This window comes from Chionomys nivalis, chromosome 18 (genome assembly GCF_950005125.1).
Source record: "Chionomys nivalis chromosome 18, mChiNiv1.1, whole genome shotgun sequence".
NCBI lineage: Eukaryota > Metazoa > Chordata > Mammalia > Rodentia > Cricetidae > Chionomys > Chionomys nivalis.
Window position 1 is genome coordinate 42463661 of NC_080103.1, and position 14472 is coordinate 42478132.

Consider the following 14472-nt stretch of genomic DNA (forward strand, 5'->3'; position numbering starts at 1 on the left):
TTATAGATTGATACAAGTTCCAAAGGTGACAATATGTGAAAGATCATCCTAAATAAAGAATTAACATAATTTTTAAATAAGGCACAAAAGTCTATAGGAAAAAGTATCAATTTTTGATAGAGAGAAATAGAGTACAAAATATAAATACAATTAGGCAACAAAATACTAAACTCACCTTTACAAGAAATGATAATGCAGTTACAATGGGATATTCTTCCACATCATTAACAAGGCCAGCATGGGCTTGGAAAACTAGGCTTCTTTTTTTAAAGGAGATTGGAAACATTTAACAAAGCAGTTTTAAGGTGTTTGTTGAGTACTCTGTGTGCTCTAATAATTACCTTCTTGAAATCCCTTCAAAATACAGATTTATAGGAGGACAAATGTGCCAAATATACAAGAAGTCACAGTAGCTTATGCTCAGTGCATACCTTTTATACCACAAGGAATGTACAAGGTTCTTGTGCCCATTATCTTCTTAACACTAGAACTCTCATTTTCAGTCACTTACAATCTGCCCAGAGCACAAAACAGATAGGGATGATTACAAACAGGTAGAATTAGCTCCTGCTTTTAATTTTGTTACTCAGCTTTTGGAGATGGTTAGGGGTCAATTTATATATTGATCTGTATAGATAAAGCCAGACCTAGTGGTTATTAATCTTAGAAATGTATTAAAGGACACTTCAAATCTATCACCAGTGTATATTACAAAGTGTCCAGACTAGAAGGTGGCACCTGGAAATTTGAAACATTTTCTATTTTTTGTATTGATGCTATTTTCCTTTTAATTACTATTTTAAAATTATTTATTTATTGTTGCATGTATATGATGTATGTTATCTATTTATTATTGTGTGAGTATGTTATATATTTGGGCACCTGTGCCAGAGTATGCATGTAGAAACCAACTTTGTGAAGCCCATTCTCTCTTTTTGTTTTTTGATTTTCGAGACAGAGTTTCTCCATAGCTTTTGGTTCCTGTCCTGAAACTAGCTCTTGTAGACCAGGCTGGCCTCGAACTTGCAGAGATCCACCTGCCTCTGCCTCCCGAGTGCTGGGATTAAAGGCGTGCGCCACCACCGCCCGGCCCATTCTCTCCTTTTGCCTTTACATGGATCCCATGCATTAAACGCCGATCATTAGGCCAGTGCCTTTACCCCCTGGGCATTTCTCCATTTAGTCATTTGTGTCCGTTAAATAGCTGACCCATATAGCTTACATATTTACAAGGAGCCAGTGTGCAAATACAACTCTCAAGTCAAAATAAGCTCATCTGTTTCTTCAAACATTGACCATTTATTTATTATTTATTGCATACAAATCCAAGTTTCCCCTTCCTCCTCTCCTCCTGCTCCTCCCCCTTACCCCCACCTGATCCTCAGAAAGGTTAAGGCCTTTTCTGGGAAGTCAACTACAGTTATCATTCCTTTGTGGCAAAATAGTTATCAATTTTGTGGCTTTATTATAAGATATATTGTACTATTATTATTTATAGTAGTCCCTCCTCTGTGCAATAGAACACTAGTATTTATTTCATTGCCCTAACTGCACACACTGAGCCTCTTCCTTCCTTCACCACTCTCCTCTGCAGCTTCTACTACCTACACTGAACATCTCAACTTTGAACTTTAAGGGACCACTCTTCCTTTTTCTCTTCTTCTAATTTACATATGAGTGAGACCATATGTATTTGTCTTCTGTGTTTGGATTATTTCATTTAATGTAATGTCTTCCTGTTTTATTGATGCTCTCGCAAATTATAGTATTTCATGTTTGGGAGCTGAATAATATTCCATTTTTAATGCCATTTTATTTATCTTTGTACTATTTTCATGAACTCAGTCTTATTCTTTTTCTAATGTTTGTTATTTAATTTTTCTTCTAACTTTGATTTTGTGTGTTGTCTTCTAGTTCCTTTATATAGATTGTTGATGTGAAATGTTTCTGCTTGTGTGATATGGTTACTGATTTCTATGAACTTTATCATAGAGCTGATTTTACTGTATACCATAGGTTTTTTGGTATGTTGTTTCTATTACTATTTGTTTCAAGAAATGTTTTAATTTCTTTCATAATGTTGCCATTAGATCCATTGATAACTCAGAAGTATACTGTTTAATTCCTATGTGTCTGTGTTTTTTCAAACTTTTTCCTGGTGATTTATTTCTAATTTTATTTTATTGTGGTTGGTTAAATATATATGATATGATTTTACTTTTGACTATTTTTTAAATTTAACTTCCCTATTGATTCTTTGGGGGTTTCACATCATACACCCCAATTCCCCTCACCTCCTGGTCCCACCATATCCTTCCTCAACCCTGCAGCCCCCCCCCAAAGAAAACAAAGTAAGCAAACAAGCAAAAACAAGAACAGAATAAAACAAAGCAAACAACAACAACAAAACCTCTTTGCTTCTCCTTCTTACCTGTCTCTCCAAACCTCGTCATTCCTCCAGTGGCATTGGGGGCCTAAGTGTGTCATAATGTATACCTTTTTGTCCGATTAGCTTTACTAGCAAATGTTCATTGCAATGAGTGACTGGTCTAGTTCAAGGCCTCAGGTTTCGGGTACACTATCATCACTGGATCTTCACTGGAACTCCTCTGAATGTCCTGTGGCCACCCCAAGTCTCAGAGGTCCTTTGAACAATACCCACAGTCCTTTCACAAGCTCCAGGGGGTCCTATGAAATAGATGTTAGGGTGGGCCAACCCAAGGCCCATGTCACCTCAGGGAGCCTTGGGTATCATAGAGGTGAAATCACAGGGTCATGCTAGTTGGCCCTGCCCTTCACTGGCCCTGGGAAAGCTGACCTTGCCTCTAGCTGAACACTACAGCAAGGGAGCTAACCCCCCCCCCCGCCCTCACAGGGAGATGGCCCCTGAATTCAGGAGCGATGGCCCTACCCCTAACCACAGGAGAGAGTGAACTGACTCTGAGGGCATGGACTGACCAGCTCAGCTACCACCCAGGCCCTTTTGTGACTATTTTTATCTTTTCATAGGCTTATCCCTATAAAAAGAATCAAATCTGGAAAGAAGCAAGGATTGACATCCCTCCACTTATGAGGGGTTTAACGTGGGCTGCTCTTCTGGGAGTAGAGGTAAGAAAGCAAAAGGTTATAAACTGATGAGTAGTATATAAAAAGAATAAGAAGGTAAAAGAATGCTGCTGGTGTAGGGACTCATATTTCCCTTCCAAGTGCTTGGGGTGCCATGACAGCATATTGCAAGTTCAAGACCAGCATGGAATCCATGTAGAAACCCTGTCTCCGAAAACTGTACTTCCCATTGAATTTTACAGTATTAATAGGAAAGTATGTATTGAAATATGGACATCAGAATATTTGACAATTTTAAATAGAAAATACATGAAGAAAATAGAATATAAAATACAACTATTAATGTGCCCTAATATTTTATTAATCCATGATAAATATCATTATTATTTTGAGCAGATTATCTAATGAATATGTGTCAGTTAGAAGTTTGCCAAAGTTTGCCATCCTGCTTATGAAGTATGCCTTTTTTTCAATATAACTGCAACTTACAAGGTGTTCCAAGTTGATAATTCTTTTATGCCAATTGTTATTAATGATAATAACAAAACAAGGGTTCAAAAAAACATAGAGTCCATTGTGTTTGTCTACTGCTCCTGGGTGTGGGAACTCAACTATTTTTAATCTTTATAGACTTCTATTGGCAGAATTTCTTTTTCTTTATTCTTGCTTTTCCTTACCTCATATTAATGATTGGTACTGTAGTCCAGAAAGACTTATGATGTCATGTTTTCCAAAACTGTTATTAATAGATATCCCAAAGAAATTGATCCAACAACTAATTTTACTAAATTCTTGGCATTCCCTACCACTATAGTAAGTCATAAAAATAAAAACTTTTTCATGTGTGATCCTATAGAACATGAATAAAATTTATTGTATTTAGATAATTTTTGTGTAATGCTGTAATTAAGAAATGTTAATGAGGCTAATATTTCCATAATTACAGGGTGTCCACCCTACCCCAAATGTTCCTAGTACTATCATTCTTCTGAAAAAATATATTATTTGCCTTTCCAATGTTAACAGGAAGATTCTGTTAAGATTAACCTCTCTCTAAAATAATTTTTGTGAAAATATTGATTTATGAGTTAGTAATGCATAGAAAACAACATTTTGGTATGCTCTCTAGCTATGTGACTTGTGTCATTTACCTTTTGATGTATATAATTCAAAGGGGCTCTTCTGCTTCTTCTTATTTCTTTTTGAAGTAAAGTTTCACTCTGTTGCCATGGTGTCTACCTGCTTCTACCTCTTGAGTGTTGGGATTAAACGTGTGCAGTAGCACACCAGGTAAAGGTCTACCTCACCAAAATGGCGAATGTCACTTACAATAGACCTCCATCATACATGGTCAAAGATGTGAAGAATTTTTTTGTTGTTGCTTTTTTAGTTGTTGTTTTGTTTTTTGAGATGGGGTTTCTCTGTACCTTTGTAGCCTGTCCTGGAACTCATTCTGTAGACCAGGCTGACCTCAAACTTACAAGATCCACCTGTCTCTCCATCCTGAGTGCTGGGATTAAAGACGTGGATCCCCACTGCCCAGCTAACACTTACTATAATTGGGTAGGTTTTAAAAAATAGGTATTTAGCCAGGCGGTGGTGGCGCACGCCTATAATCCCAGCACTCGGGAGGCAGAGGCAGGCAGATCTCTGTGAGTTCGAGACCAGCCTGGTCTACAAGAGCTAGTTCCAGGACAGGCTCCAAAAACCACAGAGAAACCCTGTCTCGAAAAACCAAAATTTAAAAAAAAAAATAGGTATTTATATGAAACAGGTTTCTCCTACTAAGCATCACTAATCCAAAAGTTTGAAATTTAAAAGCTTTGAATATGACGTCTTGCTGAATAACAGATTTTTCAACTTTTATATTAGAGATACTGTACCAGTAAGTTTTATGCAAATATTCCAAAAGTAGAAAAAATTATAAAGTTGAAATACTTAAGATCTCAGCATATTAATGTGCAATGTCATTTTATTACGGATATAATAAATTAATGTCTTATTTTTTGCAGGGAGCTATTCATGCCAAGTATGAAGCAATTGACAAAGACACTCCAATTCCCACAGATAGACAAGTAAGGCAATTCTGGTAATTCTTTCAATGTGAAAAGGAGTGAGAAAGATCCTCTTCCTTTCATTATTACTGCTCTGTCACTGCCCGATGTATATGGTGTTAGAAAAGGAGTTAATATGTTCAGAAACTAATGTGTGATATTTCCGAAGATTTGTTGAAAAACTCGAAAACTTTTATCAACAGATTATAAAGGTGAAATAGTCTGTAAAATATCTCTTCTCTCATTTATTGAAGAAGCAAGGGCTTCTGTAGGATCATCCATTACAGTTGTATCTCAATGCTTTGCTGGTTACAGATTGAAGTGGATATACCTCGCTGTCATCAGTATGATGAACTGTTATCATCCCCAGAAGGTCATGCAAAGTTCCGGCGTGTACTGAAAGCTTGGGTAGTTTCTCATCCTGATCTTGTGTACTGGCAAGGTTAGTTACTAGCACTTTTCTTCAAGTCTTTTTCATTTTGAGGGGGAATAAAACACTAAAATTCCAGTGCATTTTGAAGATGTTAACTCTACATAAATTATCAAACAAACTTGTTCTAAATGCTTTAAAGAAAATATTTTACATGATATTTAAGAATAGGCAGCTTGAGGTGGCATTGGGAAAGCAGAGTCTAATCTTGTGGAAACAATTTTAATCTTATCAAAGTAGTGAAATAACTTTTACCATAAAAGACATCAGGCTATTTGAGAATGTTACTATTTAAGCATTCCTAATATATAATTACTGTAATTATTAGGAAAAAACTATCACCTTAAAATTGCTCATTTTAGTTGTTTCCTTTTTCTCCCTAGTATCTTTATGTCTCTAATCCTGAATTTTTAGCATTTACCATTATTATCTTTATGATCACTAGTTTATGAATGAGGAACCTGTTAAATCCAACCCTATTTTTGAGTGTTTTGTTGTAAGCAGTGGTTTTTGATTTTGAGTTTCATATTGATTACTTACTACTCCTAAAGGTTTGATTATTTGTTGCCCAGCACATTTCAGAGATGTTCTATATCCTCTGAACCCATTGCAGATGTATTTTGTGTGTTCGTTTAGAATGATAATAAGTGAATAGCATTATTATCAATAAAACAAATCTGTATTTGTATATTTTTTCAATAATTGTAAAGATTTTTCATAAAATAGAAAAAAAGCGCTTGTGGCAAAGATCCATCTCTTAAATGAGAAAGCATACCTGGAGGGGCCAAATAATTATCAAGTTCACATACAGTTTGAGTCAGAATTGTGACGTAAAGTCCTCTAACATATTCATGTGTCACTATTGCTTTGTTGCTCTTTTCCTCATAATCATATGTATGATTAATAATAACTGACTTATTTTGGATACTGATGATATGGAAGATGCAGAACAGGCATCTGTGTAGATGTACTTACAATGCTTAACATTTGGAAGGGATGCAAGACTAGAGTAAATGGAATGTATTCATTTTACTGTTTGCCTCAATTCATCTACATCAGGTCTTGACTCACTGTGTGCTCCATTCCTGTATCTAAATTTCAACAACGAAGGTAAGCTTTTTTATCATTGAGAGATCATTATGCATATTATTCTTAAATATAGGGCTCAAAAATAGAAGTTCTTGTCTTAAAATTTTTATATTTTACCTTATATGTATCATAAAATACAGTGAAATAAAATTAATTTCTCTGAGAGAGAGTAAAAGTAATTAGTATTGAAGGGTATTCCTTGTCACCAGTTTATGTCTAAAAGTTTGGCGGAAATTAGGCTAATTCTTCTAAATTAATTTACCCACTTTGATAACTTATAATTTGATAATTTTTATAGATTTTGGGAGAAGATTCTGACTTCTCTAGAAATTGCTGTTAAGTATGTTTTCCAAATAATCTATAAACCAATCAATATCATCAAGGTCTCTCCCTTATCAGGTATCCTGTCCATGTTATATCAATTGTACTTCTTTGATAAAGACCTCTTAGTTCTTTTTCTGCACTACGTCAACACTTTATGGATCAGGTGATTGATGCTCTGTCTGCTTTGTTCTCACAGACTGGTACCCAAACTAGTGCTGCCAATCTTTGTTCTCAAAACTCATACCCACGTGCTAGTGGTACCAGCTTTGTTCTCATAGACTAGTACCCATGTGTTAGTTCTGCCAAACTTTGTTTGACAGTCTATTAATTAATGGCAGGATTTTTTCTGTCCCTCCATTTTAGGACCTTTTATAATGGATTTTTAAAACAGTATTTGGTAGATTCAATAGAATCAAATTTTGAATTCTGAATTACATCACACTTGGAGTATTCTATCCTATATTACTTTAATATATAAGTATCTCACCTTAGACTACCCATTTTTCATATGTTATCATAAGAAACAAAAGCTTCCAGAATTGAGTAGAGATGGCATAATCTCCAAAAACTTCTATTTCTCTCTCTGAATGATTTTATAGTGCACTATTCTGATATCCTCACTCATTAGTCTGCACTTGAGCTTTTGCTGTGTGTACTTTGGTATATCCAATTATGGAACACCGATCCAAGAATAATAAAATATCTGTATTTGAAAGTACAGGTTATGACTAGTATTCCTAACTCTGGAAATCGTGCCTGGATCAGTAGTAATTAAGGATTGTGAGGCTTAATTGTGAGTACCTCATTAGTAATTTGTGTTTAGAAATTAAAATAAAGTTCAGGCAATAAAGATTTTACTATTGTGGCACAATGATTGCCACAGTAGTTTGAAATTGAAGTTACTGGAATGTTTATCTTTTATTGTCTCAATTTTTTTTAAATAGCAGAAGCTTTTCTTCCTATACTTTTCTGTTTCTAGCACTTATTACCATATTTATTGTTTAATAGTAGACTCAAAAATATTGTGCAGAGTGAATGACAACTGGTCATTACCCTATTAACTGATTTTGTATTTGCTTTATTCTTTCTTAGCCTTAGCTTATGCATGTATGTCTGCTTTTATTCCCAAATACCTGTATAACTTCTTCTTGAAAGACAACTCACATGTAATTCAAGGTAAGCAAATGACTTTTTCTGTCTTTATATAGGACAAATTTCTATCAAAAATAACCAATCTTATCTTCATCTGGTACTGTTTTTTCTTAGCAAAAATAACTTATCTTCAGGATAATAGTCTTGACCCAGTAGCATGTTGATGGTTCATCACCAAGACCCAGGAAGAAGTATAAAGAATTTATTCCTACAAATTCACAAGGAATTATAGTCCTTTTCTGTGACAGTCTTAATGACTAATATCTGCTCTCAACTCAGTTCAGATGCAGACGTATTAGTTTAATAATGTGAAGTTTATTCTTTGTCTTTACCAACTAAAATGAAAACGAACTATTTTGGAGGAGTGTTTGATAGCTTACAGTATAGGCATATGGTAGCCAATGAATGTTGGCACAGCATTTAGCATGTTTGAATTGTTTTATAAGATTGTGGTGTATTCACACCTTAAAGATACATCTGCTAAAGATCAGAATGGAAAAGATACATACCATCTAAGTTTAGGGTATAAAATTTCTCCAACTTTCTGTTTAGATGTATATTTTTCTAAGTCCTTTAAGGGAAGGGACAGCATCTTTTTCATAGTGATGTTCTGTCATTTATAGCATTACCATGTTGTTTAGGTTAGAATATGGGTAAAAATATGAGTAAATCCAGGTATTTTTGAAAACTAAATGTGGCAGTAACTACGCCAAATGCTGTGTGCCAAACCATGCAAACTAGGATGTATGATCCCACCACACAGACTTCAGCAAGGCGTTGGCGTAGAGAAAGAGAAGGAGAAAAACTGTAGCTGCCAAACGTGATGTGTGCAAGTAAGTCTCCTTTCTCCACACACACACTAGGTGTGCGGGGGAGGGCCAAAGTCACTTTCACTGTTGTGATTTATAGAAGGCAGTTTAATGACCATTCATGATATTTTGCTTTAATGGTAGGCTATATAGAGAAAGCAAGGAATAAGTATTGAGTCTGGCAAGAATTTCTTGTTATCATATGACTAATCTTTTCTTTTCCAGTATAGAAATTGTTCTAAATGGAAAGGTTACTAGATAATCCTGCTTGCTATTTTTAAAAAGATTGTTTGCAGCCGGGTGGTGGTGGCACACGCCTTTAATCCCAGCACTCGGGAGGCAGAGGCAGGTGGATCTCTGTGAGTTCGAGGCCAGCCTGGTCTACAAGAGCTAGTTCCAGGACAGGAACCAAAAACTACGGAGAAACCTTTCTCGAAAAATCAAAAAAAAAAAAAAAAAAAAAAAAAAAAAAAGATTGTTTGCATATATAACCCTAAATAAAGATTACTTTTCTTGGACTGAGGAGATAATTTAATGGTAGAATGCTTGCTTAGCATGTGTGAGGCCCTGGTTCTATCCCCAACACCACCACATTTTTAAAACAAATCATTTTTCTCTTTCTATTTTTTTGAGCCCTCTCTTCCCATGTAGTTATAAAAATTTGTGCTGCTTTTTTGGCTTCTAATAAGTAGTTCAAGCCTTTATTGCCACATTGTTAGTGGAAATAACTTCATTGCTTCCTGAATGCTGGGATCTGTATACCTTGTATGTATTTTGTTTGGTTGATTTGTGTTTTGTCTCTGTAGACTGGCTAGTCTGAAACTTGGTATGTAGCTCAAGCAGGCTTTGTTCCTGCTGCCTCTGGTAGATGGAATTGGAAGCATACATGACCACTGGCAGCATGTTTCTGCCTGCTTATGCAGCCATCATCTTTAGGATGAACTAACAGCATTATGATAATGGATGGCAAATTAAGAGTTCATTCTGAATGGTGAGCAGACACAATCACTTGCCTTGAATCCATGTCCTTCATCTCTGCTTTCCCCAGCTAAGAGAGTCAATGCTGAGAAGCTGGTCAGAGAGGAAACCAATATGGATACTTTAGTGGAGATTTGGAAAGTTCCTCTCTCATATACACCATTCAATGTTTTAAGTAAACAGAATGGCTTATTTATAAACAGCCAAAAAATATGATATTATTAGGTGAAATTCGAACATCAGTTTCATTTGGGGTTGTAATTGAATAGTGTATAGTAAGTAAAAGAGAACAATAAATTTTAGTAAACAGAAATTAGAAGGCACAATTCATTATCATTGTATACCTCATTTCAAAAACTGAAACTACAAGATTTCTTTAAAACATAGGAAGTTTATATGTCGTTTTATGGTGTAGTTTAGAAACTACCCTTGAGATTTTAGGGATGATTGTAAAATATGTTCATTTTAAAAACTGGGTAATATTCACCTTTAGAAAATACTACCTTTGATACTGTTTTAAGAATCATGATTCATATTTTTATCATTTTTGCAACTCATAATTATATTATTTTATCATTTTAATATTCCTTTAAAATGATTAGTCAGGGCTGAAGGATGGCTCAATAGTTAAGAGCATTGTTCTTCTAGAAGACCTGGGTTCAACTCGCAGCACCCACATGACAGCTCACATGTTTAACTCCAGCTCCAGATGAATCAGTGCCCTCTTCTTGCCTCCTTGAACACAAGGTGTGAGCGTGTTATACAGACATGCATGTAGACAAAATACCCATACACATTAATATATATATATATATATATATAAACTATCAGTAGTGTTAAATGTGTAGAATATTCTGTTTTAATCTAACCACTGTTATGTTTTGTTGTAACTACCTTTAGTTTCCTTCTCAAATCAAATCTAAGGATATGTACAATTGGGTTTTTTGTTACTTTATGGAACTTTAAATTCTATTACGGGAGAACTTGTAATATGGGTTTATGTATATTTTTATACATAATAATATATAATATGTATATACATATATTCTCTCATATTCTCCCTGAAATAAAGAGCTCACACTGAGCTTCATTTGAAAGCTTGTTCTCCACAGCCCAAACTTTGCCAGCTTTATAGATTATATTGATCAATGTGAAGTTATATTCAATACAATAAGACATAAATTGTGTACTTGTATATATCTGTGTATTTGAGTGTGTGAATGCTAGTATAAATCCAATCATTGGTGTTTGGCAGAACATAAGGAAAATATGGGTGAGGTTTCTTCAGTAAATCCTTAATTAGCTGTATAAATCCCATAGTAATTAAGTTTATCAGACTTGAGTAGGAATGATGTTTAATAAACCCAAGCATAGCTGTGGAGAATTGCCTGAGGCATGAATTTCTGCTTTAAATTGGAACATGCTTTTTGGAAGTTGAAAGTTAATAACTATAGTTTATCAATATACAATTGAGTACTTATGGTGGCTGATGTTGCATACATCTGATTTCTTGTAGATTGAAATCATAAATATATCATAAGGGAGGATGGGAAAGCAGTTATAAAAAACTTAAATATCAACATTTCCTAGCCCATTCAAATATGTCCTAGATCTTCAGTTTGATTTGTTTCTCTCAAAGCTAATTGAAATTATACCATATTGTTCTGGGACAGGAAAAAAGTGGGGTAGTGGATAAATTGGAATCTGTTGTATAAGAATGAAGAGTAACTCAAGAAATGTGTTAATTAAGCATCCAATTCTTTATCTAGAATGTGTAGACAACATTTACATTAGGTCAGTGATAGGATTCAGTTATATCATTGAATAGAGTACAACACTGACATTTATTTCCATTGTATGACTTGATGATGCCTATTAAAAGCATGCACGGTATTTATAAGCAAGAATTTGGAAGTTTTAGTTGAGAAAAAATAAGTTACTTTTACTTATTACTGTTTCTTGAAATATCACAAGTGCTTGTATAAACTGATAAAGTGGAGTAACATTATTTTTATAGATTATTTCATCAAATAATTCAGTTTTAAAAATCAATTATGTTATTGAAGAAAATTGAGATTTTTTTCATTTTTATTAAGTTATTTTGATTTCAATTTCAAAAACGAAATTGAGCTCATTTGTCATGCTGTGTTTTCTTTCTTTGCCTTGCAATGCAGGATGTCTTAGATTTCACAGTCTTCTCCCTCTATTCCCAAGGTTTTGCGATTACAGGCTTTAATTTTTTAATAAGCAAAAGGAAGTTACTGATTTGGAGCACATGCTACTACAATCTTATTTAGGTCCATCAGAATGTCATTAACAAATTGGTAAAATTAGTAACCTGTTAAATCAATGGGGAAAGTATGAATGTATTCTTACATGTCTGAACCAGATAATTTGTGTGAATAAAATTAAAATAAATAAAGTGTGGGGGGGGGTGTGCACATGGAACTGACTTAACTATTATCATAAAACTTTTTTGCTGTGCTTCAACTTGGCAAAGGTTAAGACATGTTTACACTGGAACTCATTCCAAAGTACATATGGCTTCTTCCATAAAGATGGTTTCTATGGACTCAGAAACAGTGTTCAGGACAGGGTCTAGAGAGAATGAGTGAGGTAAACAAAATGCCTGTGGGAGTCGGAATTGGCCTGGTCTGTGATGACACAGAAGTCACTTAGGCTGTTGTAAAGTACATGTGACATCTCTCATAAGGATGGTTTTATGGATGCAGAAGAATGCTCAAGATTTAGGGTGCAAAGTCTTGGATAAACAAACATAATATTCTGGGGGATTTAGGCAAAGCCTGACCTACCAATAGCAAAGAATCACCAAGTTGTAAACTACCTTTCCCAGTGTTCAGAGAAGACAGATAAATATCTCCTTCCTTTTAAGAGATAAGCCAGCGTTTTAACTTTTCCTGGCTTCTCCAGTACTTACCTGTATGCACAAAGACATTTTACCGGGGCTGGAGAGATGGCTCAGCGGTTGGGAGCATTGCCTGCTCTTCCAAAGGTACTGAGTTCAGTTCCCGGCAGCCACATGGTGGCTCACAACCATCTGTGGTGAGGTCTGGTGCCCTCTTCTGGCCTTCAGGGATACATGCAGACAGACTATTGTATACATAATAAATATTAAAAAAAAGACATTTTACCATCTACAGCGTATGTGTGTATGTGTACATGCGTGCGTACGTGCATGTGTGTGTGTGTGGTGTGTGCACATATACATGTACACATGTCCATGCATGTGAATACTGGAAGGTGAAGTCTCCAATTATCTTTTGAGACAATATATCTCACTGAACCTCCTTTTTTTTCCCACCAAGACTCTGCCTGACACAACAAAAAAAATATTTTCAATTGCCTACTGTTGGGAGCAGTGAGACCCCAAATCCTGAATTTCTTGTAAACAACTTGTTTTCCCCTGATCAGAGTGCCTACAGCTGCACTGAGCACGAGACCTTCAGGAGTTCCTGATGGCAGGAGAGTGGTTTCTGGTGGGTTTGGCTGGGGCGTGGCTATCTCTATATAATCTGCCCCTGAACACAATAAAGAGAGCATTCTTGGGGCTTTGGTATCAGTGTTAAAAGGTCTGTCTTGGCCTCTGCGTCTGTCTGTATTCTCAACCTCCAGCCCCTTGCCCGAAGCTTGCCAACTGGGTTTTAGTGCACAGAGCGCAGACATGGGGGTGCGGTGAGTGGCAGCCTACTGTTTACCTACTTTCCATTAGTTATAGTTAATGAAGTTGATATTTCTATATATGCTAAACATAGACTTATAGGTAGGAAAAACCTTACAAGTAGAAAAGATGCTGAAATTTGATATGGAAATTAATCTGGGGGCACAGTCACTCTCCTGTGCCTGCTTGTCTTTCACTGTTCCTTAGTTGTGGGTCTTTCCCACCTTTAGGACTTTCAGTCAAAGAGAAACTGATTTGCTGTCGCCAGAGGAAATGTATTTGTATTGTTTGGAAAGCGTCAATCATCCTGTGTTTAATTTGTGAGTCGAGAAATAACAGATAGCTCTGAAAGTAAACTGTGGCATAGTTTATTTGTGTTTGTTTAATATTTAGCATTGCAATTGAAGTAACAGAATGGAAACTATTTGTTAAAGTACCCTTGCTTTGTAGAGCAGTTAGCTTCTCAGTCAGCACGAGCTATGCTTCACTCACTTTAGTTTTTGAGGTAGTTGATGAAGATGGCGATGGTCTTCAGCATTGTTGTCTTTTCAGAGTACCTGACCGTGTTCTCTCAGATGATTGCGTTCCACGATCCAGAGCTAAGTAATCATCTCAACGAGATTGGCTTCATTCCTGATGTAAGTACACCTGGTGCGTTAGGAAAGCAGGGCGTGAAAAGTGAAAGGACAAAATACAAGATGGCATTCTTAAATTGTTGGTGGTCATAAATTGTTGTAAATGTCGTCTGCACAAATTACTGAAGCTGACTACAGCTTTGTGTTTGTGCAGTTACTTTCCATGTCCTCATGTGAAAGAAGATAGAGTTTCATTTTCCTTGGCATACTTATTAACAATTTGTTGTTTAAAGCCCATTGAAGGGGCTGGAGAGAT

At 35.6% G+C, this 14472-nt stretch overlaps 1 protein-coding gene across 3 annotated transcripts in view; it reads left to right on the forward strand.

The window, feature by feature from the left end:
- Positions 1–14472, forward strand: part of Tbck (TBC1 domain containing kinase) — a 136240-nt gene that overhangs the window by 46917 nt on the left and 74851 nt on the right. For all 3 annotated transcript variants that reach the window (XM_057793406.1, XM_057793405.1, XM_057793407.1), the window contains exons 15-20: positions 3010–3108; positions 5079–5141; positions 5436–5562; positions 6610–6660; positions 8056–8139; positions 14134–14219. In XM_057793406.1, coding sequence (XP_057649389.1) covers positions 3010–3108; positions 5079–5141; positions 5436–5562; positions 6610–6660; positions 8056–8139; positions 14134–14219 — 510 coding nt within the window. The remainder of the gene's footprint in view (positions 1–3009; positions 3109–5078; positions 5142–5435; positions 5563–6609; positions 6661–8055; positions 8140–14133; positions 14220–14472) is intronic.